Below are 27,061 nucleotides of genomic sequence, written 5' to 3' on the forward strand. Positions count from 1 at the left end.
ATAATTCCATTTTGACATTATGGGGTATTGTGTGTAGGCCAGTGACGCAGAATCTCAATTTAATCAATTTGAAATTCAGGCTGTAACACAAGAAAATGTGAAAAAAGTAAAGTGGTGTGAATAGGACCTACTTTCTGAAGGCATTGTACATATCTACAGTACCTTAATTACCTCGTACCCCTGCACATCGACTCGGCACTGGTACCCCGTGTATATAGCCAAGTTATTATTACTCATTGTGTATTTATTCCTTGTGTTATTATTCGTCTATTTTTCTATTGTTTCTCTTTTTTTCTCTCTGCATGGTAGGGAAAGGTCCATAAGTAAGCATTTCACGGTTAGTCTACACCTGTTGTTTACGAAGCATGTGACAAATTTGATTTGATTGATTGTACTTACTATCACATAACTATAATGACTTAGTATCGCATTATTACGACTTACTATCTTATAATAATGACTTACGATCTTATAATTATGACTTACAATATCATTATTATCATTATCTCATATGACTTACTATCTCATAATTATGACATGGTATTTAATTATTATGACTTACATATCTAATAATTATGACTTAGTATCTCATTATTATCACTATATCATAAATATGACTTACTATCTCGTAATTATGACTTTAAATCTCATAATAATGACTTACAATCTCATTATTATGACTTACTATCTCGTAATTATTGCTTTAAATCTCATAATAATGACTTACAATCTCATTATTATGACTTACTATCTCATTATTATCACTATATCATAAATATGACTTACTATCTCATAATTATGACTTTAAATCTCATAATAATGACTTACAATCTCATTATTATAACTTACTATCTCGTAATTATGACTTTATTTCTCAATATGATTTACAATCTCATAATTATGACTTACTATCTCATTATTATGACTTTATATCGCATAATAATGACTTAGTATTTCATAATTAGGACTTAGTATCTCATTATTATGACTTACATATCTCATAATTATGACTTACTATCTCACAATAATGACTTACTTTCTCACAATAATAACGTAGTATCTCATAATTATGACTTAGTAATCCATTATTATGACTTACATATCTAATAATTATGACTTACTTTCTCATAATGACTTGCTATCTCACAATTACTTTATATCTCATAATAATGACTTACTATCTCATAATTATGATTTACTATTGCATAACTCCTAGTCAGATTTGTTTTTTGGGGGGGGAGGGACAACTTCCATAGGTTCCACTTCTTTAAAGACCTTATTGTTTTCTAGATGTGCTATTGACTAGAAATAATATTACCAACACAAATGACTGTTCCTTGTTTAACTTCCTCAATGGCACCAGATTGCTATAATTTATGTGATTAGCTGATATGTAAAATACCTATCCAGGCGTTGTAAGAGATGGAATGCGTCAGCAATGTCTGGGCAGGAGAATACAACCTAATAAGTGTTAAGAGGGAGGATAATGTCAAACAGGCTAGGATTTGTTTCACTAAAAAGATCTGTGAGTAAGTGAGGCAATAGATGGCACCAGTGAACCGTTGTAACACTGGTGACACTTAATACAATGACGCTGTCAGTATAGTAGCCTATGTAGAAACAACTGTCACCAAAATTAAACCGACATTTGTTAAAAATGGGTTCTCTAATGTCAAGTCCCAACGCATAGGCTTTGGCTATATGATCCATGGCATAACATTCGCTTAGATTTTAAATGTGTCCCGAACATTAGATGAAAAGGTAGAGTGCGGCTTTTGATCTGAAAACATCAGTGGAAAGTACTCGGTATCTTGCACACTAATTACAATGCATACATTGAACGTTGTAATATGCTAAACTGTTTCTTTATTTTTCTCACGCGCACTTACTAGGCAAGGCTCTCTTTCGTAAGCGCAAATTCAAAACGTCACAAGGCGTCCTCTGCGCTCGCGCCCCCCAGTGTTCCTCGCGCCCGCCTGCGCCTTGTTCTGAAGCTAAGCTAGCTAGGTAATCACCTCGAGACGGACGGTGGATTTTTGTGGAGTAGTGACAAGAAAATGGCGGAGTGAGTGGGTTGCGCTTTGAAGGAAAGCAGCGACCCTAGGTTTCCGTAAAATATAATACGAACAAAGGAGAATCACATAAAAGCTGTAACTTTCATCGAAAATTTGACAAACAAGAACAATATTGCCCCTCGCGGAGGTGGTACAAACAGATTATCGAACGGTGCTTCGCAGTACCACTGGTGTCATTTCGATAGCTCGACGCTAGCGGGCTAGCGACGAGGCACTGGGCGACGGACAAACACGGCACAGTAGAAGTGTTTTCAGAATAATTGTTTGGCCTTTTTCGTGATATGTGTTGGGTTTATTTTGTATGTTTTTTTTTACTAGCTAGCTAGTGAATAACGCATGAGAATAAACGAAGTCTGTCCTAGTTCGTTAACATTACATTGTTTCAAGTACATAGTTCAAGTACATAGCACACGACCAACCAGGATTGTATGTTCACGATATGTTCTGATAACGAGCTGGCCAAGTAGGGGAACCGACGGAGCAGTCCCAGAGAAAACTATTTTAAACTGATTGGGGTTGCTCGTGATTTTGAGGATATGGCAAGCAGCAGCGGCTCAAAAGCCGAATTCATTGTCGGTGGAAAATACAAACTTGTCAGAAAAATTGGATCTGGATCATTTGGTGATATATACCTGGCGATCAACATCACAAATGGAGAGGTAACGTTAATAACCATTAAAGTAGTGGGTAACTAATTGTTCGCTGTTAACCAACAGCCAAGCCGACTACAAGATTGAACAGCAGATTGCTTAGTTAGCCTTCCTAACGTTAGCTAGCTAAGTTAGCTGAAATGTTGGGCAACGATGCTCAATGAATACCCAGCTAACATTAGCCTAGCTAGCTAACTGTCATCTAAGATACTTGTCGATATTGCCCACACTAAAACGTGCAACGAACTACATAACGTTCGTAACTTAGAAATAACACATTTGTTGTACCTAGTAAATTACGATTGAATTGATGCATCTTAAACTAAAGCACCTAGTTAACGTTAATAACTAAACGCTGCCTTGCTAACGTGACTAGTCTAAAGTGTTACTAACTAGGTGGACGACTACGTTAGCTAACTTACTGATCATTTTGTTTTCCAGGAGGTAGCTGTAAAATTGGAATCTCAGAAAGCCAGACACCCACAGTTGTTATATGAAAGCAAGCTGTACAAAATATTACAAGGAGGAGTTGGAATCCCACACATAAGGTAATGTACATTTTCATTATTTTGGACAGTTTAATATCGGAGATGTATGTGGAGAAAAGTCATAGCTAATTGTACAATATTTGTACAGTTACATTACTCATGCAAACATGTCAGGTTTACTTCCATATGCCAGTTGTAGTTGGTAAGTTAAGCTAGTTAACGTTAGCTGGCATTAGTTAGCTTTAATCGCCATGGCTTCATGATTTTCCTTGATCTTTGCTTATGAAAACGTTCCACATACATTCCCTTTTAACGTTAATATTATTCGAATGACCAATCCTTCATGAGCCATGTAGATTTTCACCAATGTGTACACTGTTCTAGTTTTAACATGCAAAAAAATCACCAGGCCGCGAAAAAAAATCGGTGTGCTGGAAATGGCCGCTCCTCTTTTATTGTTTGTTCCAACATGTCTTCCTTCCCTGTTAGAAAATGGCGGCTCAGCACTAGCGAAAACAACTAGCTATCTGGGCCTATTGCTTTTGTCTCAAGGTGACTTCAACGATGAAGTAGGACCATATCTCTCTCTCGTTAAACACCTACAATTAGTTTATTTTAGATTTCATGAGTTATAGGGCAATATGTAGAGTAGAACTTGGGTAATGGGTTAGTTCACTGACACATTGGTGAAATTAATAATCGAGGCAGGCAGGCTGTAAACTGGCTGTGCACGTTTAAAACAACCGAGTTAGGGTCATAATTACCCAGTTGACTTATAATTTATCGATATTATCAGTGATACACAATTGTTTTATGGTGTTGTGACAAGATACACCACTTGTTTGCATTTGACTTGGAAAAGGGACATAAGGATACGAAAGCCATCAAAGGTGATAGGATCAATTTTAATGTCCCCAAGGTAAAAATTATTGGACACAGTACTACTGTTTACAAAATAGACACTGTACATTACACATTCAGCATAATACATTCATTAAACCTTACCCAACGTACACATTGTGCACTTCTTAAATAGCCACATACATAATACATATTGCACATTTCTCCTATATTCAATAGAGTACTGAATGTAGGGAAATGTGCAATATGTATGTGGCTATATAAGATCGTGTGGAGGCGAAAGAAACGCACACCTGTTTAGGCGAGGTGCTGGCTAGGGTAGAACACTTGAAAAAGAAAAGGAGAGACGCACACTAGGAGCTCAGATGCAATAATGCTCCTTCATCCTGGAACATGCTTCAAAATATATTTAAGTTGAGAGATTTAGTGCCCTTGTCGAACAGTCTAAAAACAGGCAACACGGTTTGTGATAGACGCAGTTGTTTCTAATCTTCAATTGTATCTGCAACTTGTGACACTTTGTCTTATGAGAATATTTTGTATTTTTCTGTAATTTATGTACACGCTGCTATTTCCCTTTTGCTTTCTTGCCAGGTCGCCCTCGTAAAATATGTTTCTAACCTCAATGGGTTTTACTTGGTTAAATAAAGGTAAAACATTTTTTTATAATTTAATTACCAACGTTTCAACAGACAAGCTTGTCTTCATCAGGGTACAATGACAAACACTGCGGGTCACCAGTTTATATAGTTTCAAAGGACACACAGGTGTCTGTAATCATGGCTGGGTGTGGCTTTATTTCATTGGTTAATTTACAGATATACACTACTGGTCAAAAGATTTAGAACCTCATTCAAGGATTTTTCCTTATTTTACTATTTTCTACATTGTAGAATAATAGTGAAGACATCACAACTATGAAATAACACAAATGGAATCATGTAGTAATCAAAAAAGTGTTAAATAAATTAATGTTATATTTGAGATTCTTCAAATAGCCACCCTTTGCCTTGACAGCTTTGCACACTCTTGGCATTCTCTCAACCAGCTTCATGGGATAGTCACCTGGAATGCATTTCAATTAACAGGTGTGCCTTAAATGTTAATTTGTGCAATATTTTAATATGTTTGAGCCAATTAGTTGTGTGGTGACAAGGTAGGGGGGTTTACTTTGCACACTCTTGGCATTCTCTCAACCAGCTCCATCTGGAATGCTTTTCCCACCGTCTTGAAGGAGTTCCCACATATGCTGAGCACTTGTTGGCTGCTTTTCCTTCACTCTGCGGTCCGACTCATCCCAAACCATCTCAATTTGGTTGAGGTCGGGGGATTGTGGAGGCCAGATCATGTGATGTAGCACTCCATTACTCTCCTTGGTAGAATAGCCCTTACACAACCTGTAGGTGTGTTGGGTCATTGTCCTGTTGAAAAACAAATGATAGTCTCACTAAGCCCAAACCAGATGTGATGGTGTTTCACTGCAGAATGCTGTGGTAGCTATGCTGGTCAAGTGTGCCTTGAATTTGAAATAAATCAGTGTCACCAGCAAAGCACCATCACACCACCACCTCCATGCTTTCCGGTGGGAAATAAGCATGTGGAGATCATCCGTTCACCCACAGCGCATCTCACAAAGACACGGCAGTTGGAACCAAAAATCTCCAATTTGGACTCTAGACCAAAGGACAATTTTCCACCAGTCTAATGTCCATTTCTTGTGTTTCTTGGCCTGAGCAAGTCTCTTCTTATTGGTGTCCTTTGGTAGTGGTTTCTTTGCAGCAATTTGACCATGAAGGCCTGATTCATAGTCTCCTCTGAACAGTTGATGTTGAGATGTGTCTGTTACTTGAAACTCTGTGAAGCATTTATTTGGGCTGCAATCTAAGGTGCAGTTAACTCTAATCAACTCATCCACTGCAGCAGATGTCCAAATTGGAGATTTTTGGTTCCAACTACTGTGTCTTTGTGAGACGCGCTGTGGGTGAACGGAGGACCGCCACAGGAATGGAAGACCCAGAGTTACTTCTGCTGCAGAGTATAAGATCATTAGAGTTTCCAGCCTCAGAAATTGTAGCCCAAATAAATGCTTCAGAGTACAAGTAACAAACACATCTCAACATCAACTGTTCAGAGGAGACTATGAATCAGGCCTTCATGGTCAAATTGCTGCAAAGAAACCACTACTAAAAGACACCAGGACAACTCCCGCACGGACTCGGGAGGGGAAGGTCGAGAGCCATGCGTCCTCTGAAACACAACCCAACCAAGCCGCACTGCTTCTTAACACAGCGCGCATCCATCCCAACCCAGCCAGCCTCACCAATATGTCAGAGTTAACACCGTACATCTAGCGTGCACTGCGCCCGGCCCGCCACAGGAGTCGCTAGTGCGTGATGAGACAAGGATATCCCTGCCGGCCAAACCCTCCCTACCCGGACGACGCTAGACCAATTGTTTCTGGGCTCGAACCCAGAGTCTCTGGTGGCACAGCTCGCACTGCGTTGCAGTGCCTTAGATGCAGTGCCTTAGACCACTGCGCCACCCGGGAGGCCCAGTATAGGGAGATCCTTGATGAAATCCTGCTCCAGAGCGCTCAGGACCTCCAACTTGGGGTGATGGCTCATCTTCCAAGAGAACAATGACCCTAAGCACAAAGCAGGCTTTGGGACAAGTCTCGGAATTTTCTTGAGTGGCCTAATGTGCAGCAACGCTCTCCATCCAACCTGACAGAGCTTGAGAAGATCTGCAGAGAGGAATGGGAGTAACTCCCCAAATACAGGTGTGCCAAGCTTGTAGCGTCATACCCAAGAAGACTTGAAGCTGTAATTGCTGCCAAAATTGCTTCAACAAAGTACTGAGTAAAAAGGTTCTGAATAGTTATGTGATTTATGGTTTTTATTTTTAACAAATGTGCAAAAAATTTCAAACCCGTTTTTCCTTTGTCTGTAGAGTATTGTGTGTAGCTTGAGGGGGGGGGGGGGTATGACATACATTTTTGAATAAGGCTCTAACATAACACAATGTGGGAAAAAGTCAAAGGGGTCTATGTATGTATACATTGTATGTATACATTGTTGAATAATATGCACTACCCAACTAGAACAATTTAGACTAGAAATGTTGGGGCTGCCACACTATTTTATCTGCTATTCTCTCCAGGTTCTGTACTCTCATAGCCAATTGTTTGTGTTCAGGTACATCAGCATGTGGCTGGTGCACCTGTCTAGGGACCTTTCTGTTATGCAACTCACCTGACATTTTCTTTCCACAACGAGAGTTGGAAGTTTCAATCTGGAAAGTTCTCCAATGCTTTTCCCCCTCTCCTATTTTCATCACATTTTAATTAGACCTACTTATACCCATTTCAGACAGAATATGTGATGTTACATGTAAACAATACAAGGCCATGTTTATGACCCCCTTTCAAACAGCCCATTGTTTAGCATATTTGCAGGTATACCTACCCCTTTTATACATATCGTGGTGTAACTGGCAAAGTGGGGGTGTTGGTTAACCATGCGGCTGTTTGCATTTAAAATTAGGGACGTGTTAAACAATTTTTAATTAGGGAGGTGTTAAACATAATTTATGAATTGACCTGCAAAAAAGCAGGTTTCACAGGGTCTGTGAAATTGCAGGAATCATGACTAGGTCTTTAGGTGGCTTATTTTTCCATGATTTTTTTTCCGCTTTCGGATGTTTGAAAAAGCTGGTATAAAAATGCAGGCGTGGTATATTAGTGGTATTTTGGTCTGTGTATGAAAGGGATATTAGACTAGAGCCAGTGGCTATAAACTTAAGTGCAAATATTCTGGAAAAATGACACTACTTAATTGACTGAAGGGTTGTAGAGCCAAGTTATTGAGATTAAAATAATTCCATTATTACCTGCGTAGGGAGCTTGTGCAAACATTTTTATTTTTTTGTTGTAATTTAGCAGATGCTCTTATCCAGACTGACTTACAGGAGCAATTAGGTTTAAGTGCCTTGCTCAAAGACACAATGCTCTTAACCACTAGGCTGCCTGCAGCCCCAGATAGCCCAACTTCCTCTTTAGTAAAGAAGACCATCAACAGATGAAGTCCACTTGAAACGTAGCCAACTGTGTGTTGGTATATTCAAACTAAGTTGATGCTTGTTGACCAAGGCATGGTGGCTTACTGGTAACCTAATCTCTAGAGCTGCATTCTGTTACTTAGCTACGTACCGTGTACAGATAAGACTCATTTTGTGTTGGGTAACTCTAGTCATGGATATGCCAAGCCATTGGCTGTTGGTAGGTAAGTAGGGGGTTGGTGATTTCTAATTTGCACAACTGAAAGCTGTTTATCAGCTGGTACCTCCAGCAGATACTGGGTGTTACCCAGGCAGGTGACTTCTTCTCTTGGGCACCTCAAAGGGCTCAAGGCCATTTCAGAATTATTGGTACATGAGTGTGAATTGTACATTAATGTGCAGGCTTTGAGGCTCAGTTGGTAGTGTCAGGAGCTATATAGTGCTTTTGAATTGAGTTGTTTTAGGATGTTTGGGAAGGTTACTATAGGAACTAGCTGAGAGAGTGACAGAACTTTGTCAAAGCCAGAAGAACCTGCTGAACAAGGCTTCCCACAATCAACTAATAGAAAGCCCTACGCAAATAACTTAAGTTCATTTTAAGTCGGAGGTCCCTTGTTTCCGACATGACGTGAACGCGGCATAATCAACAAAGGGAAGTCTTGTGCTTATGCATTTTCTCTTGGGTCCATTGAGATGATGAAACTCTGCTCTTTTTCAAATTCCACCTTAAAAAATGCTAGGCCTATCGGTTAATGACTTGTTTCTTTCCTTAATTTAGTTTCCTTTGTAGTTACATTTTGGATTGTCTCTAAGGCAGCCTGGGTTTACACTGATATATTATGCCCATATTTCTCCTGTTTTTTAAATTTTTATTTCAGCTTATTTTAGAACTATGGAACTATTTAAGAAAAGTGCAAGGGTGCCAATATTTTTGGCCGCAACTGTACATTGTCTGTACAATTATATTTCTATGGTGAGGTTTGAGTAAAGAATTGAGTTTACCCAGATCTGCCAGGATTATCTTTGTATTCACAAGCTATTTTTTGACTGTCAACCCTCTATTTGACATTCTCAAATGTAGGAGGATACTACCTTCAAGATGTCACGCCACTTGCTTCATTAGCATATAGATTTTTTTCTTTCTTGTTTTGCATTCTAAAGATTGGCAGGTTTAAATTGTTCTGCATCTGAATTGTCTATCGCAGTGTCGACCGAGAGTCACCTGTTCAATTGCCCAAATTTTTCAAAGGTGTATTTTTCCATATATAGACACCCGGTTTGAATAAAATCAACTGTATGTAGGCTACTGAGCTTTTCAGATGCTTTAGGCACTGTGATTTAATAATGAATCAGTGTAGCCTAAACAGAAGAAAACAAATATTTTCAAGGAACTAGAAACATTGTATCAACTATTAACTTAGTCCAGCCAGAAGCTAGTGCTAGCAAACTTACAACATTGTATAAAATATTCTGGGACCTCAGTTTCCCGTGCCAGTGAGCTCCAGACACACACACAGCTGTCGGCTATTTGCGCAAGGCATAAGAAGTAATCAGGTTGGTCTATTTTATGACGTTTCCCCTGGATCAAAGCATGACATGTTTTTTTCCCCCCCTTTCATGCTGAGTGGTTATGTAAAAGGGGAGAGCTGGAAAGATTTTTCAATAGGCTATGTTAGGGAACTATGATCTTTCTCAGTGGATGTAAATACAGACTGTTTACTTGCTGTTTGAGGCAAAGAAAAAATAACTGTCTTAACTCACCATCACTGGAGCTTTTCAATCAGAAATGGTATCAGATCCCCAAATGGGAACATTTATAGACCTACATTTGCACGTAGGCCAGGTAGCCTAGGTCTACTTCTATGCGTAATCACGTGCGTGTCCTTACAAGATTGACAGGAATGCGCCAAACAAAAGACAATTTAATAAATTGACAACTCGTAAATTGAATGAAATAATAAACCCAAACTTTTTCTCACAAGTGTAGCCTAGGTTGTGCGCTTTGCAAACAATGTGTCCACTCATACAATGACAACGGTGAGACTGTAATAATAATGTGTTGAATGCATTAACAGAAATTACCGTAACCAAACAAACACTGTGGTTTATAATTTATGATAAGTAACTGTAAATGTACTACTGGTGTGCCATACCCACTGCCTCTGCAATGGATTAGTCCACTCAGACACACCTGAATCAGACAGGTGTCTCGTGTGCCATACAATTTTTCAAATATATATTTGTCACTGCTAGACTAAAAATCTCGGCCGACCATCAGCCTATCGACCAAACATTCGAGAGCTTTGCATAGACCTACCAAATTCTAGCACCATACTTTTTGGCTGCCACATGTTGGCTGTTACGCTTGTGCTTGGGAGTGTGTGTCCTGGGGGTGTGTAAGCTCGTAGAAATGCAGAGTTTGGAACGGTTTACTTTATTCAAAGTGCAATTTCTTTGCTGCCACCATGGACGGTCTTGTGAAAGTGTTATTGACTAACCACACCCGTAGCTAATTCCGCAAACAAGATCTGTCAGAGTAGCAAAATGGCTGTGTGGACTCTTGCAGTACATCATTCCCACACAATACCTCTTTGTTTAGTGGAATCTTGGACAAGATGGTTGCCTGGCGACTGCTGGCCTGGCAGTGTACTGGAGAAGTGTTGGGAGTCTCTTTGACCTCGAATGTCAGAGCTGTGAGGATTAGACCGACTCTAACTCTGGGCTTTCGAACCCTGTTCCTAGAGAGCTACCCTCATGTAGGTTTTTTGCTCCAACCCCAGTTGTAACTAACCTGATTTGACTTATCAACCAGTTAATTATTAGAATCAGGTGCGCTAGATTGTGGTTGGAGTGAACCTACAGGATGGTAGCTCTCCAGGAACAGGGTTGAAGAGCCAAGCTTTAACTATTGTCAGGCCAGCCTAAAAAAAAAGAGGCATCTCTGTTAATGATAGATGAGGCCTCCCTTAATAACTCACTGGAGTCTTAGGGTTTGGGATGGTGTTATGACCTCCATACAAACAGGTTTTGGCCTAAAGACTAAAGTTCAACCTCCACATACATTTTTGCCTCTGGTATTGAAATATGCGATTTGACCACACAGAACTGTTGCATTACCGGTTATTTTACATAGGCCTAATAAATTACTATGCAATTGCTATGTAAAGTTTTACCTAAGACAACACTGAAATAACATTTTATGGTTATGAATATTGATGCATGGCTGGTGCTGTCTTGCAGGTGGTATGGCCAAGAAAAGGACTACAATGTCCTAGTGATGGACCTGCTGGGACCTAGTCTGGAAGACCTCTTCAACTTCTGCTCGCGCAGGTTCACAATGAAAACTGTACTAATGCTCGCAGACCAGGTAACTCCATTTAATCAATGCTCTTTATCTTCCACTTTGGCCCTTTGCTTAACTTTGTCTGGTTACATAAAAAACAAACATTAATTCTGTATTTGCCAAAGGGAGAATATTACTTGTACATTTCTCATTCTTATGAAACGTTTGAAAATGGACTTAGAAGACCAGTCTATTTTGAAGTTCTGTGTTAGCTGATTGACAGGCGTTTTCCCCACAGATGATCAGCAGAATCGAGTATGTGCACACAAAGAACTTCATTCACAGAGATATCAAGCCAGACAACTTTTTAATGGGTATTGGCCGTCACTGTAACAAGGTAAGCTTTCAGCAGTTTCCCCCTCCTGAGATGCAGTAAGTGGAGTGAATCTCTTACCTAGTTTCACTTTTATTTTATACACCATTGTGTGAAGTGATACAAGTAGCCCTATTGTTAATAGAACTATCTTCTTTTGCTGGTTTCATGTATTTTTTTGTGGAAATATTGACTATCTAATCCTCAGTGAGGTCAATGTGATTTAAAAATATATATATATATATATATTTGAATAGGCTTCATGTCCTGGTAATGGGCATTTTCAAGGGTAATTGTTTGTGGTTGGTTTAGTCCACTTGTTATGTGGATGGAATTGTTTTGTTAGTCACATTTAGGTACTTTTACAATCAGGTAATACAGGCCCTCTTAGACAGCATCATAGGTGTGGATCTGTTTGAGATCTTAGACAGGACTACAAAAAGGTTTCTGCATGATGTGTAATCCCATTCATTCTTTCCCCTTTGCAGAAAATAATGTTAAGGCGTTTTCGATTCTTTTTTCATATACAAACTGTATCTCAAGTTGCCTGATTTGTATTTTGTTTTTAAATAACTCACTATTTTGAGCCCTTGCAGACAGGCAACGTTTGGCAAAGTTAAAGCATGATGTGTGTTTTAACACGGACCTATCCACACCAGCTGTGGCTATCGTTAGTATTACGTGATATAAACTCATCAGACTAGTCTAATCAAAATGAAACGGTACCTTTTGGGTATTCAAGCATTGAAGCCTGTATTACAATTTTTGGCAGTGCTGTCTGGAATAAGTGTTTACCATTGTGTGTCTGTGTGAATGCCAGCCTAAAGCGTATTTTATTTTTTTCATACACATGAAATTTTCACTTTGTTTATTTACTGAAATTGAACAACATTATAAAGGGTGCGCATACAATCCTTTTGGATTGCAAGTTCTGACACTGAACTCAATAGATGGGAAGACTGGCATAGCAGTAGCTTTTGCGATCCCCACTCTATCCTCATGTTTAAATCAACTGCCTTTCTCTTCACCTGAACTCACTTTGCATTCTGCTTCCTATCTGCTGTTTTACAATGGTGCTTATATACCCCTTAGCTTGTGCCCAATAGGGTGGTTGCCTTTAATTCAGGAAGTGTGTTTCTGAAATAGTCTTCATTTGGACATGGCTTCATTGGTGAAAATATATCTCTGCCAAAGAGCAATTGTTAAACCTTAACCTTAATCCCCCGTCTTAATAGATTGCATGTGAACACTGCACCAACACTAGCTTCTTCTCTATGGTTTGGAGAGTGATACTCCGCTTGTTTTGTTGCTTTGTCCAGGGCTGCTCTATAGAAATCCTCTAATCAAGAGCCGCTATCACAAAGGCTGTCCTGTTACGCGTTTCTCGCAGCTGTACTAAATCTACTCTATGTATTGACGGCTACATGCAGATTAGTTCATGCTTCTTTCTTGTACTGCACGCTTTCCCTCTGTTTGGCGCTGTAGAGCTGCTAATTGCCAGATTGGGCTTTTCCAAAGTCTGCCAAAGTATTCTACCCTCTTCCTTACTGAAGGTGTCTACTGTTTATAACCCGTTTCAGGATAATTAAAAAAAAAAAAAAAAAAAAAAAAAAAAAATGGGGGACCCATTGCTTCCTGTGAGATCTCAAGGAGGTGGTGGGTTGGGTGGCTGCATTTTTCAAAGCTTTTTCATGCGTTATTGCTAAATGAGTACCCATGTTAGGGAATGGCCTTCATTATTTGAATTCTCTTTTAACCCTAGTTGTGCCAGTCAGTCAACTGCGTATTGTGTTCTGCACTCAGGCAGACTGTTGGTCCAAATTTGTAGGATGATTATGGTACAAAGCAATTATACTGTGGCCACTGCTAGCATTAAATGCTGGAATATCAAAAAGCCAATGCAAAGTCAAAAATGCAAAACAGGCTTGGAAATACAAGTTTTTTTAAAAACATGAATAACATCGGGATTGGGCCGTTATTTTGTCTTCAATTCTGCCTCTACGACTGAAATTGGTATTGCAGTGTGGACTGCATATCCTGCAGGACATCTCCCTCCCGCCCCCATCTACCTAGCCTAAATACTGACTTGCATCTAAGCCCAGGCTAACTCCTAGGAAGTCCTACCACAGACTCCTCTCTGATTTTAGCTCATGCTTTGCTGGTGGATGAAGGATGGCCTTGGGCTTTCTCTTCCCCTTCTCCTCCCTCTCCTCCCGTTCTTTTTCTGAGCCTTGGTGTTGCCTGTCTGCGCTGGCCTTGTGGGATTGTCAGCAATCCTGTTTGATGCACTGCACCCTCTATTTGTTCAGTGTTTGGAATCTCCAGTGGGGAAGAGGAAAAGAAGCTTGGCTGTTAGTTCTTCTCAGGACCCATCTTTCTCAGGATTAAACCAGGTCTGAAACTACAACCGCCTCTTAATACTCCCCCAAATTCTGTTTGCTTTTTCCTTTTGGAGTTTATTTTACCCATTTAGAAGGAGTACTACTTTTTTATTTCATTAATTTGGTGAACACCATATTGGCATTAAACCAGACACACATGCTAAACAAATCTAGAGATGAACACCTACTCCAGATTGCAGGGATCTGTGTTTAGGTGGATGAAGGACATATGGTGACTAGTAGTGGAATATGCTATCAGATTTTTTGAGGAGGACGTGCTCCTCATTTGAAGTCGTCACGGCGCCCACCAGGCTAATTTTATATTTTGGTTTCTTTTCCATTTCCTTGGTGCTGTTTCTTGAGATTTACTTGCCAGTTAAACAGATGATTTATATTTCTTTTGGTTTCACAAATGATTATCTCTTTTGGGGTTTCAGGATATGTCAACACAGGAACATGTGTGTTAGCCAAAATGAGCCAACATTGAGTTGAGGGCAATTTTCTTAAATTCCTACAGATATTTTGTCGGCTCAGCAGTACTGTAGCTAATTGGTGACCTGCATGTAGCATTACAGTGGGTTAACTGCCTTGTTCAGGGGCAGATTCTGATCCAGCAACCTTTCGGTTACTGGCCCAACGCTCTAACCACTAGGCAACCTGCCGACCCATGATGAGCTGAAAAAAAGTAATGTTTGGAAAATGTAGGACCTGAAAAGCCAGATCGGGGACCAGCAAGGCAGACGGGTGTGGTTAACTTATGTTTGCTCGCAGATTAGCAGACCTAGAGTTACACATTTTTCAGTTCCTGTTTTTCAAAGGGGAAGAGAACTAGACTCCTTGAAGGTTAATTACTAGTATGGCTTTGCAACCAGAACCCTCAGTCTGAAAATCTTCTGATGAAACATACTTTGACTTTTAAAAGTATCTAGGTGCTTTGTTTCACAGTTTCGTTGGTTAGGGTGGGCCTGTGAAGTCTATGGTTGCTTTTGAGACGGTTGTGAATGTTCAGGTAATGGTATGTTGTTGAAGATTGAACTAAGAACCAAAATTCTAAGAAATGGAGTGACTCGGCATGTTAGAGTTGAAACCAACATGTAGCCTATTTTGAAAGTCATTGGCTTGTCAGATACAGTTCTGATGTTGAAGTATCTTTTACAAGGTAACTGACCCCCCATTCACAATGACCTTGAATATTAGCAGATGGAGAAGAACATGGGATGCTTTTCATCAGAACAGGTCTTTTTTTGTGAAATTGTCCTCCACACATTGGATTGATTGTGTATTTGGACCACATTCTCAAATAGGTTACATTTCTACTGATGGTTCAAATGATGAAGCTAAGTTTCAGCAATCCTTCGACTGTACGCATTGCTCATGCAAGTGCTGTAATGGTTGGCTTATTTTCACATTTAAACAAAACTCATACTTACCATTTATGTAGTTCTTAAGGATTTAGACCTAGGTGAAGTCAGTGAATGTTCAAATGTCTTACCAGATAGCAGCTTACTTCAACTTAACACTTCCTTGATTTTATATTTCAGCTCTGCAGGTTTAATGAAAGCTCCTCCAGCCCCTGCTTTTGTTCTGTGAACACTGGAAAATGCTATTTAGGGTGGCCACTGGCCTTGCTACGTTGTGTATTTATAGACTCTGAAATATTTCATTCTGCCTGCAATGTTGTTGCTATTGAACACCAGCTGAAGGTATATCAAGGTAGAGGACAAAGTTGCAAGTTAATGAATACTGCGGAAAAGGGAGTGTTACTTAGTTTACGGCAAGTGGATGGTTGCGTGTGAAACTGCCTTTCCTCCCGACCTGACTTTTCAGATCGAAGCGTCACAATAGAACGTTCCGATAGGCGTAGACGGGAGGAAATAAGGTTTGAATCCCCAGCTGAGCCAAGCAAGCATAGGCACGGCTGAGTGGATCCGCCAGTCGGTCACTGCTGCCTCAGTGAAAAACTTCTGTTGGGTGAGGCACTCTCTCAGGGACTGCAACCTGCAGTTGTGTGTGGGCAGTAGAGTGGAGAAGTATGGCAGGCAGTCAACAAATAAGATCATTCCGATCTGAGACAAGACTGTGATGGCCGGGGAATTCAACAACCATAGAGAGCTGTTAGCAGGCAGGGAGCTATTAGTGAATGAAAACCTTCGTGAGTTTGCTGCAGAGATTCCATCTGACTCTGACCCCTGGGTGTTCCCTGATCCTGCCAGCACAGTTTTCATAGATAATAAGCAGGGGCCTTGAGGATGGCTGCCTCGCTAGTAAAATGGTACACGGAGCAGAGCAGGAAATTGGAAGAATAGACCCACGATCTTGCACAGTGACAGCCTCCATTTTGCCAATCGTTCCCTGTGAATCAGGATATTTCTAAAATGTCAATGTTTTTTCTTTCCCCCATCCTTTCAGTTGTTCCTCATCGACTTTGGTCTGGCCAAAAAATACCGGGACAACAGGACACGACAGCACATACCCTACCGAGAAGACAAGAATCTCACCGGCACAGCACGCTATGCCAGCATCAACGCGCACCTGGGCATCGAGCAGAGGTAAGAGATCACCACCCAGTAACTACAGTCATCTGGAATCTATTTCAGCCTTCGCTGGATATTCTCTTCTCACTCCTTATTGTTTGCACGCTTTCAGCCGGAGTGATAGGATTCCTAGGGCTTAATATATAGGTTAATGTGTCTTTTCTGCACTTTATTGGGATCATTTTTGAGTGGCATGAAGGAGCGTTTGATGTTCAGACTGTGTGTTCCTGCTGGGGCTGCAAGCTGGCTCTCTAAGGACTTGCCCTCATGATGACCAAGCTGCACTCATTGGTCGCGTTAGAATCTAGCCTCCACCAACAAGCTTGGCTGACCCAGAATCCTAATTTTGACAAACAGGGCTGTGTGATTTAGCCAGTCATGCTTCCCTTATATACCAAAACTCTGCATTGAGCTGTACAGTAGGCATGGAAGTCCAAGACTACATGTTTTTATTTGTATTGCATATTACAGCAACGTAAGCATGCAGTAATTTTCTTAAAACCTTTGATACATTGTGAGCAATGACTTTCGTAATAAGATAGAATTCAACATGGCTAGAAATCCTTTTGTTCCCGTCTAAACAGGCTTTTTATGAATGCTGGTTTTCATGTCATTTGAAGCATTCAGTTGGGATATAAAAAAACACCGTATGTGGCTTCTCTACTGACCCGTGCTCCAAAAACAAAATATGTGGGAAAGGATTGCCTTCTGTTGAAACACTGTAACAGGATAGACATCCCACCCTCTAATTCAAGTGAATTATTCAATGACAGTGCCTGCTTGCACTTTACCAGTTAAATGCTATGTCACTGGTCTGAAAGTTAGTGTACAGCTTAGCCATTACAATTACAAAGGGCCTTGAGATTAATGTCAAATGTGTTGCTCTTGAACCAACTGTGATGTTACCTTTTTACGTGCTGAATGCCAAATGTCTCTGCTTGTTTGTTTCCAGTCGCCGAGATGACATGGAGTCGCTAGGCTACGTCCTGATGTACTTCAACAGAACCAGCCTGCCCTGGCAGGGTCTAAAGGTAGGCCAGGCAGGTACTCTAGGGCTCCCAGTCCACTATATAAGTGGTTCATATTTCACCTACTCACATTGAAACCAACTTGCTCGCTCGCCACAGCTTTTCCTCCATGATTCTGCTACTAGATTTCCCCCCCCAATAAAATAAACTGATTGTCAGCTGTCTCCATAACTTGATTTCAGATTATTTACAATTTTTATGACTTATTCACATTTGCATGTTTTATTTTATAGTTGTATTCTCTGACAACTTCAGGAATTAAATTGTTTAACATTACATAATATGCCTTGTACAATGCAGGATGTTAGCTAGTCTTGTAGATAACCCCTAACTTTCCATTCAAGTTGTAGTGTTGAGGTCAGCTACTTCCCTAAGGTTTAGCTAGATACCTTTTTTTTAAATTAATAAATCCTCCAGAGATATGGGGTGCCTCGAGTGTACTCAGTTTTATGCTTTTGTAAAGTCACCAAGACTTGCATTTGCAGCATAATGCACCTTCCCCTTTTCTGACGCTACAAGGGTTAAATAGGGAACACGAGAGATCTGTGCTGTGTGTTAATGTAATTACATGGAGCGGCAGCCTACAGTGATAGAAACTCAAGTCCTCAGCAAGGTGTTAGGTACATACCTACAGAACCAAGCCATTCTTCATATACATACAGCCCCAGTTGCCCGGCCTATCAAGATAGGCTAGGTCACAAAACACTATGTACACATATTTGTATTACTGAGAAAAATACAAAACTTCCTCAAATGTCCCAACATTTTCCTGAATATTTCCCTTAGGTGGCTCTTTCACAGTGCTGTAAGTCACATCAGGCCAAACTAATACATTACATTCTGTATGGACCACTGACCTCACCGGCAATGACAAACTTGTGTGTGATGAGAAATTGCAAAGGGTAGTGTTAAACTGTGGTGCACAACATTTTCATTTCTCGCCCACATGTTCCACAGGCTGCCACAAAGAAACAGAAGTACGAGAAGATTAGCGAGAAGAAGATGTCCACTCCAGTCGAGGTGTTGTGTAAGGTGAGTGAAACCATAGAAGAATCAACCTGGCACGCCCACCCGCGGACTGAGTTGGTCCTATTTTTATTTGGGGTCTCCGGGTCAGAAAGGTAGATGCTTACTATGGAAGTCCTTGAGTAGTCACATCAGCCAGTGAAGTACGAGCCTGTTTGAAGGAGTTCTAAAGGCTGTCTCGTAGCGTATGAGAGTAGAGATGTTGGCTGGTGTCGCTAATCTAATCCAGTCTTTAAATAGTGGCTGTTATGCATCCATCACCTTGGACCTGAAAGCATGATGGCCATTGCTCATTAAAAGACTTAAGTAGCTGGCTGAGAGAGTGTGCTGCTAAGCCTGATGCCTTGCATTAGGCTGTGGACTAACTTGGGCAACATGCCCGCTCTTTTCTTTCGGTAACTTGCCTTACCAGAACGCATCTGAGTAGTTTATTAGGCACTGACTGTCATGGTAAATAATGTATACATGACCGTAAGCCAGACAGTTGGGCATGGATCGATAGATAACCTTCCTACTTTCCTGTGGTTGTTTCCAGGGTTTCCCAGCAGAGTTCGCCATGTACCTGAACTACTGTCGTGGGCTGCGGTTCGAGGAGGCGCCTGACTACATGTACCTGCGTCAGCTGTTCCGCATTCTCTTCAGGTGCTTGTCATTTCTCAACCTTTAACATTAACCTCCCTGTCCCCAAGGGAGCTGAAATGCGTGTGCACCAAATCACATGTTTCTCTCACTGTCAAGACCCACGAGGCAGAAAAAAATTACTTGGTTGCATTGCATGTAAAGCATATGGAGTCCTTAAGGTGTTCTAGACGTTAATAGTGAAGTGTACTTTATGAAACAACAGTGAAAGGAGCAACCTCTTTAGGCCTGTGTTTTTCATGTAGTCTCTTTCTGCTTTTATGTATGTTTAGGCTGAAAACAAGTTGTCCTTTGGCAGCAGTAAAAAGTTGATGAATATAGGTGAGCTCAGTGTGACTGCATGTCTGAAAGTGTCTGTTTGTCCAGGACTTTGAACCACCAGTACGACTACACGTTTGACTGGACGATGCTGAAGCAGAAAGCAGCCCAGCAGGCTGCGTCCTCAGGGGGACAGGGGCAACCGGCACAAACTCCCTCAGGCAAGCAAACTGACAAACCCAAGAGTAACATGAAAGGTTAGTAGCAAAAAGCCAAGCGACGTTTCAAGTGCAAAAATGGAGACGCCAATTGCTTTTATTTTCGTTCCCCCTTCAAAGTGCTTGAAAAAAAAAAAACTGTGGATTTGGAACATTCTCTCCCAGCGGATTAATGAGACCACAAACAACACAACAGTGTTAGTTCGAGGAGGCCCCTGAAAGATAAAGAGAAATTCAATTGGTCTGTCTTGCAGATGCAAAGACGTCCTTGGGAAATTTGACTACTAACTTTGTACCCCAATGTCTTTTATTCTTCTCTGGGACAAAGGGTTGTGGCTTTATTATCTTCTGTGGATGTTAAAGTTGATTTCCCTCTTGAATTAACCCCTTCTCTAAATGATGTACGATTGACTCTTGATTTCTCGCAATCATTGTTCCTTGATCTAACACTTGTTAATCTTTATTGTAATGCTCTCAGATACAGTGGGAGTGAGATTCTAACCACACACTGCACACACATGTATGAGACCATTGTTCATGGTAATAAATGGCTGCCTGTGTTCATGTGAATTTTAGTGCTCATGTGATGTGACTCTTGAATGACCTCTTTTAATTCCAGTCTCTCCCCTCCCTCTCGTAGAGGGTATCCCGGGTGCCCAGGGTTGATGGCAGAAGAGTCAACCCAATTTTTCAAAAAACCTGAAGCAGTTTTCATCAGGTGATGACTAGGATTTCCACAGGGATTAGGCAATAGCCCATTTAGGTGTGTAATCTCTGGCATGAAATTGCAGAGCAGCCTTCCACTTGACCTGTATTGGTAGTAAAAGGAACGCTTACACCAAGTTAATGCCTCGCCCCCTTTTACTTAAAACCACCATAGTGGTGGTGTTTTATTTGTCCCCACCCCATAAACAGCGACTTCGCCTAAGATGCAACTTATCGTTTTCAAAATGGCGTATGTGGCATCGATATGAGTCAAACATTGATTATAGTGTCAAAATTCACTACAAAGTGTAAATAGGATAATTTTGGTCTTAGTCTTGTCCAAAATTGAGATTTGAGAGATGATAGGAAATAATTGTATGTTAAATAATGAAGGGTACCTTAACATTTTCCGTGGGTTGGGTTTATTTTAATCCTACTCACAGCTGCCAGCACCCAAGTAATCATCAATTCAGAGCGCAGCTGCACACGACCCGATCATAATGCACATGGTTAATTTAATATGGCATTCGATATCCCGATGGGGTTAGTTAAGGACCATCAGTAAATTACACAATGTTAATGGGATAATATTTTTTTTAAGTTGATGAACTCCAAATTTCAATGACTTAAAAACTTTAAACCAACTAAATTGCAGAAATTCATATACAATTATTGAAAGCATTTAATGAGAACTAAAAGATGTGCAACATAAAAATATTGTCCCATTTTGCATTGTGTAATTTATTGACTGTCCCTAACTATCCCCAGAGATGGGCTATCCAAAGTTTAACCAAATTTGCCATGGTCGCACACCAACAGGCTGAATCTAATTGGCTAAATAAATTGGCAAACTCTTCCCACCTGCGAACACCCACATGAAACTAACTCACGTTTGAATTCAGTTATGGCCGCTAGCATTTCTTAATGAACCAAATCTAAAATGAGGCCAAATCAGGAAGTGCAGTTGCCCTTTAAACCATGGCTGTCACATTGGCCCAGAACTCACTGCTCCACACACACCATGTGTTTGTGCCCACAGTGCATGGAGGACTCAAATGAAGCCCTCCCTCTCACGTGTATTAGTCCATATGTGCCTGCTTCCCAAATCTTAGGCAGGGCTGAATTAAATTCTCAGTACACAATCGGATTAAATATTTATTAGACCAAAATGTTTTGGGTTTGCATGCAGGTTGATTGGGGAGGAAGAATGCCCATGTAAATGGGTGACGTGACCTGGATGGCACCCCTGAGAGGGCTCAGTGTATCGCTCCTGCTCTTCCCCAGCACGCCAGCCCCTCTGACTTATTAGCACATTACATTTTATGCTCCTCTACCATTTTGTTTGTGTGACGTATTGTTGGTTAAACCGTGTTTCGAACAGGGCTTCCTGTGACTTATATTTACTGCGGGTTACAGTTTTTTGTTGGATTAGATGTTTTCTCTCGGTGACGTCAGGCAAATCATCATTTTTGGCCCCTCTGTTGGCCCGACTTATACCAGTGCTGTGTCTTCACTGCCAAGAAGAGCTTTGAAATCCATTAAATATGAATAGGAAATCAAAGCACGAGGACTCTCTATGCCCCTCTCCCCCCTCTTTCAAGGAACATCCCACATGATGGCACTGAACAAGTGCTGTGAGGAGGGGCTAGTTATAAATATGATTTTGCTGATGACGTGGTATTGGTCTAATCCATTGTGTACACGGTGTCTGTTTTAGTATGTGGACTCCATGCACACAGTAGCCTGCAGCACAGTTGAGCTCTGCTTTATGTGCCTTTCATGCAGGGGTGGAGAGATCAAAGTTTTTCCTCTGGAACTGATCAAAAAATTACCTTTGTAAATGGACCCCCAGATTTTTTTTCTTCGTGTGTTTGTTTTGAAGATGTATGGAAAAGGACATGTTATTTCTTGGTCTGGTGGTTAGTGTTCTCTCCTGCTAGCTGTCCATTTAAGATAACACTGCCAGTGAAGGTGCTGAGTACCCACAGCCAGAAATTTAAATAGCCGAGTTCTGGCTTATTGAAGCTTGAAAGAACTTGCTGGTTTCTTGGATACCAGTTTGACTTGGGCACACTTAGCCTTGTAACAATGGAAACGTTGTTAATGTGAGTTTGCATTTCAGCCCTCATGTTTTGCCCAATGGCCTTGTATTATATGATATTTGTTTAGAGCAAGCCACGTTGACATAATCAGGCAAACACAAGTAGCCAACGCTCAAAGCAAACTCCGTTAACCCAGCTATACTCTCAAAACATTTTGATGATCGCTTGGTCTTTAGTGTCTGTAAGGCCTAAATATCATCGCCATGTTGCTGTGACGTCTCCTAAAGGCTATTTGCTATATTAGAAGAGGCTTGATCTGTTAATGGTTTGTATATGGAGGATTGCGCTGGCCTTTCACCCCTGAGAGTGAGACTTGTCTTTTGCATCAGCTGGCCCCTCCAGACACTTAAAACGCCAGGAACATCCGCAGATCCGTGTTAGGTTTTGAATTGAACCAACGATTCACATTGAGCGAAAGCTGCAGACCATTTCATGTGTAATTAAGACCCATTACTTTTGCTTATTTGCATGGTGGATTAATCCTCTGACTCTCTGTAGACACCCTCCCATGTCATCCCTGCAGCAAAACTACCTTTCCTTTGAGTCAAACCACATTGGAGGGTACAGCTGTAGCGGAAGGTGGCTCGTGAGAGCTTGTCAAAAATGCTTCTCAAATCACTCAGATCTGTTGAGATCATGTCCCGACTTGCACTGCACTCATTTAAACCCACTGGATGAGGCTCGGCATGCATCATCAATGTGTGAAGGCTTGCTTGAGGAAGACAAGATTGTAGGAGCCCATAAGAAAGATGAAGGAATCCTCACATCTTTTAGGATTGTTGTGCCCATGTTTCTGTCCTGTGGATTGACGCCTCTCTAAAGGCCAATTGCTGCATGTCTTTGGTTAATGGCTGTCTGTAAAGGTTACCTTCCACTGCAGACAAGTATGAAGGAAGTGTGGCTCACATAAGCAGGCCACATCCCTATTTGTCTTTTAAAGGTGTTTTTGTTTGATCTCTGTGTAACGTTGCCCTTTCAAATAGGTTTATTGATAAGCTGCATTGTTTCCTTCATGACCGTTCCACTAGTGTCTTTCTGTCTGTACCCACTCCCTGGTACACTACACAGCTGCTGTTGTCTCCTGTGCTAGTTGTGAACATCTATACCCACTCCCCGGTACACTACACAGCTGCTGTTGTCTCCTGTGCTAGTTGTGAACCTTTTAAGCTGAAGCGGTGGTTAATATTTTCATTACAGGAGGCTCAGAGTAAAGGCTCCATAAATGTTTGATTCCCCCATCTCAGGCACTCTGCAGCAGCAGGTCCCAGCTTTGCTGCAGAGTGGGACTGGTGACTGGGCACTTTTTATGTTACAGGGATGGAAAACTGCAGTGACTTAGTTGGCCTTGTTTATAGCAGTCACTCAACCCTGTTTGATAACCTGTTCTACTTGATGTGTAACCTATGGCCTCTCTCTGTCTCTTCGTTTGTCTTGCAGGCTTCTGAGCAGTAAGACAATGAAAGGAAGCAGAGCAGAGTGGCCGTAGCAGGATTTGCCTTCCAATCACACCCCGGCATCCAGGATCAAATTCACCAGAACCTGCCAGGCATTGTGGGCAACCCTTTTTTCCTGTTAAAGAACTTTCCTTCCATATACTATATATGTAATCGCTCTATATAGATAACATGCTCTGCATATATCTATATATTGTTATGTATATACTATATCCACACCGAAAGCAGGCTTGGTATGGAATTTTCCGAAGCTGTAGCCTTCTCTATTGTCCTGCCCCTGAAGATTTTTTGTTTCTTCAAAACGGAAAACTAAGAAATGGTTGGCTCACTGCGGATGTTTGTGCACCTGCCAATACTTTCCCCTTGATACTTTCTCCCTCTGAGAGCTGCTGTTTGGGTGCCTCCCTCACCTCATGGCTGCCTGTCAGAGCAGCTTTGCCCCCATTCCCTCTGTCACCGAGTGTGGCATGATGACCCAGACACACGTCAGTCAGATTGAACATTTGAAACAACCATTTTCTCTTCCTTATTCAACTTTTTTCCCTCATCCTCAAGCAAAATGAAAGATGTAATCTGAAACTGTTTCCTTTGTTATGAATGAATCCTGGGTATTTACTAAGCAAACATTGGATTTATTTTGTTTTCATAAAAAAGGTAATTAAGATTCTGCCTGCAGATATGTGCTAGAAGAGCTTCTAATGTGAAGATGAAAACACTAGGTTTCTCTTTAGAACGCTGTATTAATATTGTACTTCTGAAGTCTCAAACAACGAATAAAAAATATGAACTCCACAAAAGCATATTCATTATAAATTAGGCACCACTTGACTAAACCTGTTTGTAAATTGCTTAGAAAAAATTATGCATCAATGAATTTATTTTGAAAATGTTTTTGTTTCATGTAATTGCTATTATGGATGGCCTCAATGTTCCGTTTTTGAGACAGACAAACGTGCTCACTCCACCCGCCCTTCCTGTTATAATTTATATATATATATATATATATATACACACTTTTTTATCAGAACGTTTTTTTCAGTTTTATAGTTGTCTTTCCCTGTATTGAATTGATAATTTTGGGGAAAGGGTGTTTTTGTTACTTTCTAAGGGGAAGCAGATCCTGTTGTAAAATACTCTGGGTCTTTCTCTCTGCAAATACATATTGCTGCTGCTTAGAGTAGCAACCGTTTCCTAATTTTCATTTTTTTTTTATTGCGAAGAAAGTGTTGGAGGGTTTCTTTTTTTTATATACTTTGAGTCTTGTAAGGCAAGAACCATTTGGATTTCAGTCAGCCTGTAGTCACAACAGATGCACACCAGGGGCTGTTTGTCCCGTCCCCCACACATTATTCCCCCTGACCCAGCATTAGCTATTTTACAGCTGGACGTTCTATAAAAGTGTAATTTATTCCCTTTTAGCATGTCAGAATAAATTCAAATGACTTGTCAGCACCACTGTCCCAGTCTGTAATTTGAAGAACACACGGACTTCTGCCTTATGCCTGGATGATGATGGCTGTTGAAGAAGAAAAAATAAGCATTTTTTGCTTTCCATTTGCTTGTCTTTACACATTTACCTGTTGACTACCACACAACCTTAGTATTGTAAGCATTTGGAAACTGGAGACATCGGCAGGATTGGGGATAGATAAGGAAAGACTTTTGTTCAAAGATATCAGACTCAGATTGCTCTAGACAAAGGGACACATTTGTGGAAATGGTCTAAAAGGGTATTGCTGTAATCTAGAAAAAGCAGTTCCTGGTAAATGATGTTGTTGGGTTGGTGGGTAGTTGTAGGTGCTTGTGGTGGTGTTTTGAAAAAAAATCTTCCAGGATTTATATCTGTAAATATTAAAATGGCTTCAAATGGCTGTCGTGGAAAATCGTTTAATTATCTACACCTCATCGACTCTAAATAAAACTGCCCAAAGCAAAGAAGAATCTGGCCTAGCAGTAAGTCTTCTGTATGAGACTCGTATGCCTCATTATGCACTTGTGGGACAATGGGAGTAAGTGTCAAGGGTTAGTGGGACAACTGAGAAGGAATGCGAGAACTACACAATAGGTTTAGGAGCAAAGTGCAATGCAACAGAAGGTATTTCCCTCCCCCCCACAGCATGGAAATGGGAGTATTTCAAGTAAAAATGGACATCTGTATTAGACTAAACCTCCCCCTAACATTATTGGGGTGTTTGCATTGTTCTGTAAGATCTGTCATTGTAGTCATAGTGCATTGTCAATCCTGCATGGCCACTTCCAAAGCTGGTAGGAAATGTAGCAAAAGTGAAGTGCTCTAAGATGCTGTATCCCTCAGTGTGTTTTCTGGTTTTGTGCAAATATCTAACTGCCTTTGGCAAGTCTGAGAGTCCTAGAAGGGGCCTTGTGTGGCCAAGGATTTGTCAACCATGACACACTAGACACCAGACTGCTTAGAGAAATGCTGGATGGAGTGGGGGATGGGAGGGTTTTTAGACCAAGAGAGAAAAAGGTCTGTGAGACGTCATTCTCCAGCCTAGGAAGACACAACAGCGCAAGGGTTGCGGCAGGGTGAATGAGGCCTGTTTGTCATTTTATCCATTGTGAGGTCAACACATGCGGAAAGCAGCTGTTTGCAGAGAAAGAGAGGCCCCAGACAGCCCTCTGGCCTGACAAAAGGGGCCAAAGGGATGACCCTGTCTGGAGAGAGTAAAAAAATAAGGCTAGTATGTGAGCTAGGTAAATAAAAAGAGTAGGTCAAACTTGAATCTCACAATTTGTCATTGTTAACGTTTTAAAGGTAACATGTCATCCGCCATTTCAAACTGTTCAATTCAACCATTATTGACCCACAGCAGCACCCCAGTGTCTTGGAAAGGATAGTATTTTGAAAACGGAGTATTCATAAGATGTTTTTTATTTTTTAAGCTAATTAACCAATCCCATTCAGGATC

The 27,061-nt window shown here is 40.9% G+C and overlaps 1 protein-coding gene across 3 annotated transcripts; it reads left to right on the forward strand.

The window, feature by feature from the left end:
• The first annotated feature begins 1,974 nt into the window (after positions 1–1,974).
• LOC120062544 (casein kinase I-like) lies at positions 1,975–26,002 on the forward strand. Of its 3 annotated transcripts, none has more exons than XM_039012597.1 (10): positions 1,975–2,734; positions 3,167–3,273; positions 11,371–11,497; positions 11,712–11,810; positions 14,096–14,179; positions 16,577–16,716; positions 17,654–17,732; positions 18,687–18,761; positions 19,291–19,397; positions 19,761–19,914. In XM_039012597.1, exons 1-10 carry the CDS (start codon positions 2,612–2,614, stop codon positions 19,912–19,914), a joined length of 1,095 nt encoding a protein of 364 aa, XP_038868525.1. In that variant the 5' UTR covers positions 1,975–2,611. The 3 variants fall into 3 exon arrangements, with proteins under 3 accessions (XP_038868525.1, XP_038868524.1, XP_038868523.1); XM_039012596.1 differs by lacking the exon at positions 14,096–14,179 and adding an exon at positions 24,115–26,002 and having other exon boundaries at positions 1,979–2,734; positions 19,761–19,873; XM_039012595.1 differs by lacking the exon at positions 14,096–14,179 and adding an exon at positions 24,115–26,002 and having other exon boundaries at positions 1,980–2,734; positions 19,761–19,909.
• The last annotated feature ends 1,059 nt before the right edge of the window (positions 26,003–27,061 follow it).

The sequence above is a fragment of the Salvelinus namaycush genome, chromosome 17 (genome assembly GCF_016432855.1).
Source record: "Salvelinus namaycush isolate Seneca chromosome 17, SaNama_1.0, whole genome shotgun sequence".
NCBI lineage: Eukaryota > Metazoa > Chordata > Actinopteri > Salmoniformes > Salmonidae > Salvelinus > Salvelinus namaycush.

What these genes read in the sequence shown, in the direction of transcription:
- LOC120062544 (XM_039012597.1), top strand. Translation starts at nt 2,612, where the DNA reads ATGGCAAGCAGCAGCGGCTCAAAAGCCGAATTCATTGTCGGTGGAAAA. An exon ending in TTGGCCGTCACTGTAACAAG is followed by an intron (nt 11,811 to 14,095) that starts GTAAGCTTTCAG and finishes CTATTTGTTCAG; the next exon opens with TGTTTGGAATCTCCAGTGGG. An exon ending in TGCCCTGGCAGGGTCTAAAG is followed by an intron (nt 17,733 to 18,686) that starts GTAGGCCAGGCA and finishes CATGTTCCACAG; the next exon opens with GCTGCCACAAAGAAACAGAA.